The sequence below is a fragment of the Talpa europaea genome (assembly GCF_964194135.1).
Source record: "Talpa europaea genome assembly, chromosome: 7".
Classification (NCBI taxonomy): Eukaryota; Metazoa; Chordata; class Mammalia; order Eulipotyphla; family Talpidae; genus Talpa; species Talpa europaea.
Window position 1 is genome coordinate 55,571,481 of NC_140074.1, and position 6,742 is coordinate 55,578,222.

Here is a 6,742-nt window from a genome sequence, read left to right on the forward strand (position 1 = left end):
GGGGAGCAGCGGGTGAGACAGGAGAGGTCTGCTTCGCCATGTGGGAGTCTCGCCGACCGACCAGGATCCAACCCACACTGCAGAGGCTGTGGACAGCTTCACAGTGGGGCACTCAACCACCTGCGCCACCAGAGGCCCCCTCAAGCGCATTTCTGTTGTCGATGTCCAGGACTGTATCTCCTGTGTTTTAAGTATCTTATGGTTTCTGGTCTTATATCCAAGTCTTTAATTCATTTTGAATTAATTATTGTGTATGGAATTCAGATGTAGGTTGTTTTTTTTCCCCTGTGTGGCTGAGTTTCCCAACATTTGTTAAAGAGGATTACCTTTCACCACCATAAGGTCATGGCTCCCTTGTCAGATTATCCACATTTATGTGGATTTATTTCTGGGGTCTCCTTCTGTTCCTGGTTTTATTCCAATACTGTTTTGATTACTATCACTGTGTACTACAGTTTGAAGTCAGTATGACAACTCCATCTTTCTTTTTTCTCAGGATTGTATTGGCTATTCAGGGTCTTCCATGGTTCCATACAAATTTTATAATTGTCCCATTTCCTTGAAGAATTTTCAAGATTTTGATCGGCATTACATTGAATTTGTAAGTTGCTTTAGATAATGTGGCCATTTTAAACAATGTTCTGGCCACTGTCAAAACAAGTAGAAACAAATGTTGGTGAGGATGTGAAGAAAAGGGAATACTCCTCCACTGCTGGTGGGAATGTAATTTGGAACATTCTCTATAGGAAACAGGATGGAGATTGCTCAAAGAATTAAAAATGTAAATACCATATAGTCCAGTAATACCACTTCTAGGTATTTCCCCAAATATAAAACATTAATAATAAAAGACATTCACACCCCTATGTTCACAGCAGCATTATTCACGATAGTCAAGACATGGAACCAACACAAATGCCCATCGACAGACGACTGAATGACTAAATTGTGGCATATACTCAATAATTTCTATCAGCTATTAAAAAACATGAAATAGTGGGCATCCCCTGGTGGGGCAGGGGTTGATCACTGGGCTGCGAAGCTGCCCGCAGTCTCTGCAGTGCCTGTTCGATCCCCGGCCACCGGTGAGGGTCCCACATGGCGCGACAGACCTCTCCTGCCATGCCCACTGCTCCCCTCAGCAGTGTATTTCATCACTCTGCCTGTTCTGTTTCCCGCTCTGGCTCTAATGAATTCTCTCATCCTCCCATGCTTCTGACTATACCCAGTGCTTGTATAAATAAATAAATCTTTAAAAAAAAACAAATAGGGGCCTCCCCGGTGTGGCACAGCGGTTGAGCGCTGGGTTGCGAGGCTGCCCGCGGCCTCTGCGGCGCCGGTTTGATCTCCGGCTGCTCCCCGGCCACCGGAGGAGGGTCCCACATGGTGTGCGGACCTCTCCTGCCGCCCGCTGCTCCCCTCAGCAGTGTGCTTCGGTCCTTCTGCCTGCTCTGCTCCCCGCTCTGGCTCTGGTGAATTCTCTCACCCTCCCGGGCTTCTGACTGTGCCCAGTGCAAGTATAAACCAAACAAACAAACAAATAAGAAAAAATAAATAAGACATGCCTCTAGAAAATTAAAAAAAAAAAAAAAAAACAAACAAACAAACCAAGAAATAGTGTCTTTTCTAGGACAAAATAGATCATTCTTGAGGTGATTATGCTAAATGAAATCAGAGTTACTAAATGGTTTCACTCATTTGCAGAATATAAATGACCAAAGAAAATTAATTCTTAGACTCTGTGAAAATACATACTGAATAGCAGAGGATGGGCGGAGTGGGTATAGAACAAAGGTTTGGTGGAGGGTGAGGCATGTGCACCTATGGAGGTGAAAAGTTGTACTCCCAAAATTATAGCTATGCAAATGTGGCAAATCAATAAAAATTGAAGCAAAAAATGTAGTCGCTCAGGACCCACTTCTGACCTATTGAACAGAATTTGCATTTTAAAAAGACCCCCAAGTACACTGAGAAATACTGCTCCAGGCTACAAAGGGATTTCTTTTGCATTTATGACACAAGAAGCTTGGTTTTTAAAGTTGCTTCTCCAGTTGTAACCTAGTGTTTTTCTACATTGCTTTTACCATTCCCCTACTTCCATCTTGCCCTTTGCACATTTTCTGTCTCCACATCACAAGTAAAAGTTGTGTGGGAAATTAGAGTCAAATTCTATATAAAATTCATGCTTCCATGCTGAACCCTTCTCACACAAAAGAAAGGATTTAACAGCTCTAATGACAGGTTCCAGACATGCCAACACTTCTGAAGTTCTTAAATGTAGAAGATACTCAAAATCTGTCTGCTGTGACATTTACAGGGCATGTTACTACTGTACTTTTTCTTATAAACATGCCAGAATTTATATATCAAACTGATTTTTACCCTTTTCAATGGAGTTACCTTGAGACAGAGAATAAATGTAATTTCCTTTGTTCAAAACCCTTCTATCATTTTTCTTCCAGTCATCAGCTGAGTTAAGCTAAAACAGTGGAAGAAATTCTTTGCCCTACTATTATTCCCCAGCCATATCTAAAGATGAACAAAAATTATTCCTACCTTAATCACTAATTTTGTCATTCAGAACCATCTAATAACTATTTGAGTTTAAAAAAAATCAAACTCACACAACACACTTTAAGAAACCTACTTTAATTCCAAAAGAGATCAATCCAGAATGAATGCTATAATTTTCTATTTCTCTTGTGCAGTAAAGCAAACAGTGAAACAACTTTCTAAAGTATTCTGACTTAGATGTTTATGAATATCTAAGTTTCTTTATTTGCACATGTACTTATATAATAATATCCCCTATTTAAGAGTTCTTAAGAGGATCCAAACTTTCTTGAAACTACTATTTTCTGGTTCTGAATAGTAAAGACCACACCTGAGCTTGTAATGGCCTCCCATCTTAAATCCAAGTTAATCACAGTGTCCTCTGGAGGAAAAAATCCATACATTATTAATGACCTGATTCCATTAAAAAAGTGAGTTTCAGCAAATGTGAAAAAAAAAATCCTGTTATTAATTCATGGTATGAGGGGAGAAAAAAGGGAAATACATTCTTCCACAGAAAAAGCAGGTTTATAAAGAAGAGTTCTAATAGCACATCACATGGTAAAGCATCGAAAAGTCTGAGAAGCAGTTCCCTTGCCCAAAGGGGGGAAATGATTTTAATAAGCTCTTCTTAACTGCTCAGTAACCCCAGGTGATTTTTAAATTGGGAGGCAGATTACTAGAAATAAATTCATCAAATTTTGATCTATCCTGAACAGGTACACTATAGAAATCAAGAACATCGCTGACCCTGCACATCTGGTGAAGCCTGGAGTTAGGCACTGCATGGCCCAAGTCATTAGCTAAACATGCCAAGAAATTGAACTTCAGGTGAACATCTTCCAGAGAGACATCCTGCCAAGTACCAGAAACAGATGAACCAAAAATTTCCTTGACATGTGATTCCAAACGACTCTGGAGATCTTCAGGTGGGATGTATGTTCGGCTTCGTAAGGGTGGACACACCAGGCTAGGTTCTTTCTTCACCTCTTCAACTTCTACTACCTCAGTCACCACTGGCTTTTCCTCTTTTCTGGAATGACCAAAAACAAATATATAAATAAATCTTTGGTTCAAAGAATTAATAAAACTGACAAACTGAAACACCAGACTCACCAAAATCAACAAATAATTTGCATACCTACAAATTAAGTGTGGCATTGTGGAGAGAAGATAGGTCTCTGCTCTTAGAATATTTACATTTCAACTGAGCTGGCACAGACAAAACAAAAGCTAATTACAGATTTTAATATTCTAAGAATGCCCAAGAATGAGTAAAGAAGGCAAATCTTTCTGTCCGGGATTCCCAGTCCTCCAAAAGATCCAAACTCAATGCACATCTCTAATCTACCACTAATCTGTACATACTCCATGTACTGCCTAAACTGCACCCTGTTTCAACCATTTTCCTGACAAGTTATAACCTGTATGAAATGCCCATTTGTCATCTCCACCCATATAAATCTTAGTTATCCTTTAAGTTCTGGAACAAAAACATTGTCTTGCGCGAAACTTTACTTAATTTCCCCAATCAATATAGCTGTAAGATCCTCTGATGTCCTATTGCACTTTTATTGCTCTCAGAGCACACTGCAGCCTACCTGACTTCTAACTTTATATACAAACTACTTCTCTTATTAGAGGAAGGTTTCTCAGCCCAAACATTACTGACATTTTGGACCAGATAATTCCTTGCTGTGAAGCTGTCCTGTTCATTGTAAGACGCTTAACAACACCTCTGACCCGTACCCACGAAATGTCAGTAGCATTCTTGTTCTTCAGGCATGACAATCAAGACATTCAAATGTCTCCTGGTGGACAAAATTGCCCCTGGTTAAAAACCACTGTACCAGATTATAAACTCCTGAATACAAAGACACGGTTTTTTTTTTTTTTTTTTTTTAAGATTTATTTATTTATTTATACAAGCACTGGGTACAGTCAGAAGCGTGGGAGGGTGAGAGAATTCACCAGAGCCAGAGCGGGTTTGCAGAGCAGGCAGAAGGACCGAAGCACACTGCTGAGGGGAGCAGCAGGCGGCAGGAGAGGTCTGCGCGCCATTTGGGACCCTCCTCCGGTGGCCAGGGAGCAGACGGGGATCGAACCGGCGCTGCAGAGGCCGCGGACAGCTTCGCAACCCAGCGCTCAACCGCTGCACCACCGGGGAGGCCCCAAAGACACGTTTTATTGACTTTGGGGTTCTTTGAAAACTGCTCGATTAACAGCAATTTGCAGATGTGAGAGAATCTGCCTGACTCACTATTTCAGTGCTTAATGAAAGATTTGTTCATGAATTGACTCCTATTTTCCAAGAAGTTAGCATCTGATTGGGGTCAATCACCCCTATAGGAATTAGAGGTACTAGAAATGAATGATGTCTAGCCAACATATGGTTTGTAATGATATCCTCATTGCCTACTCAAAGTCTCTTCCAGCAATTAATTCTGTTTTCTAAATCAATTCTTATCAATTTCTCCCTATCTATTAGAGATTACTTGAGTATTCTCAGAGCACACAATATGCTGTATTATCTCCCATTTTCAAGAAAAAAATTCCTCTAATATTCCAGATTCGCCTTCAGCTAACTTTACAACAAAATTTTTCAAAAAGTGTCTAGTGTCTGCTTCCTCATCTTCCATTTTCTCCTCAAACTTCTCACATCTCACCAGAATGAAATGTAATCCATTCCTGCCATCTCAGGAATCCCTTCAATTGCTCTAGTTGTCTTCAAAATTTGCCACTTTCTGAAATTATATTTTACATTTGTTCATTTTTTCCTCCGCCAAAGCATATACTCTATGAGGACAAAGATTTTGCATATTTTAATAAAACAGTTGTATCCCTAACACCTAGACAAGGGACATGTAGATACTATAAATATTTACTGGATTAGTGAATGAAACAAACTTGAAAACAATCAGAGATAATAACAAATACTAATCAAAAAAGAGAGGAAGATAATAAACATGTGAGCTGATGAGAAAAAAAAAATCCTTCTGGGCTGAAGGAATTTTTCTTTTAAAATCTAAGAAGGCAGGGCCTCCCTGGTGGCCCAAGTGGCTAAGCACGGCACTATGAAGCTATCAGCAGCCTCAGCAGCATGAGTTTGGTCCCCAGCAAGCCAGAGAGAAACCCACATGGCCAGCAGACCTCTCCTGTCTGGCCCACTGCCTCCCTCAGTAGTATATTTTATTCTGCCTGTTCTGTTCCCAGCTCTGTCTCTGATTAATCCTCTCACCCCACCCCACCCCATCTCTGGCCTGTACCTCAGCTCTTGTATGCATAAATGAATAAATCTTTAAAAAAAAAAATCTGAGAAGGCAGATAACAATCCCTGAGATTGTCAAAATGTTGATGCCCTAACAGAGTCAAACAGACTTACCTTTTAAGCAAGTGGAACCAAGAGACCTGGGTTCTAGATCCATCTCTGCCATTCATTTGTTTTGTCACTTTTAGCAAAATACTTTCTATCAGTGTGGCCTCAGTTTCCTCATGTCAGCTCTATTCTCTTAGAGAAACGCGGGGTCAGAGCAGACTTTTAATAACCATCTATTGATTGAACCAATGAATGAACAAACGGACAAAATGAGAAGGCTGGACTTCATCACTGATTCTTGCTAATTAAGAAATATAAGCCCGCAAATAAATTAATTGAGCAGCTGCACGTTCGTGCCTTAAATTGTTCGATCCGGACGAGCCATTTGTTGCGTGACACAGAGCCCTCGATGCCTGAAACGCATGATCAGCGCTGTTTGCATTTTAGAAAATTAATGAAAGAGACAGGAAACGTGACAATGACATCTTGCCTTGCCAGATGAACAAACAGCGGCCAGGAGAAGACTCGCGGGCCCACCAGGCGCGGGGCGCGGCTGCGGAACTCAGAAACCCACCGCACCTGCCTGTCCCTCGCCAGGTGAGGCCAGGCCCAGGGCCCCGTCTCAAGAGCATGACACGTCTGAACTCGTCCCTTCATCCTCCTCAGCTCCTTTCACTTTCCGTGAACGTGACCCTCCGTCCAACCATCCGCTTTACCTGAATCGAGACCAAATTCCTCTGCGTGGAGCCCTTAAGAAAGCGCACGTGAAACATCTTCTGGTAACTCCGATCACTGAGAGCGCCGCCATCTCCAAGGAGAGTTCCAGACCAGAGCCCCGCCCACAGCCGGCAGTGACTCGCCAGGCCAGCCAAT

The 6,742-nt window shown here is 41.6% G+C and overlaps 1 protein-coding gene across 1 annotated transcript; it reads right to left on the reverse strand.

The window, feature by feature from the left end:
- Nucleotides 1-3,192: 3,192 nt before the first annotated feature.
- MRPL50 (mitochondrial ribosomal protein L50) lies at nt 3,193-6,677 on the reverse strand (the record flags this gene model as incomplete). The annotated part of the gene is made up of 2 exons (XM_084237332.1): nt 3,193-3,586; nt 6,586-6,677. The coding sequence occupies 2 exons, from the start codon at nt 6,675-6,677 to the stop codon at nt 3,193-3,195; spliced, it is 486 nt and encodes a 161-aa protein (XP_084093458.1).
- Between the last annotated feature and the right edge of the window lie 65 nt (nt 6,678-6,742).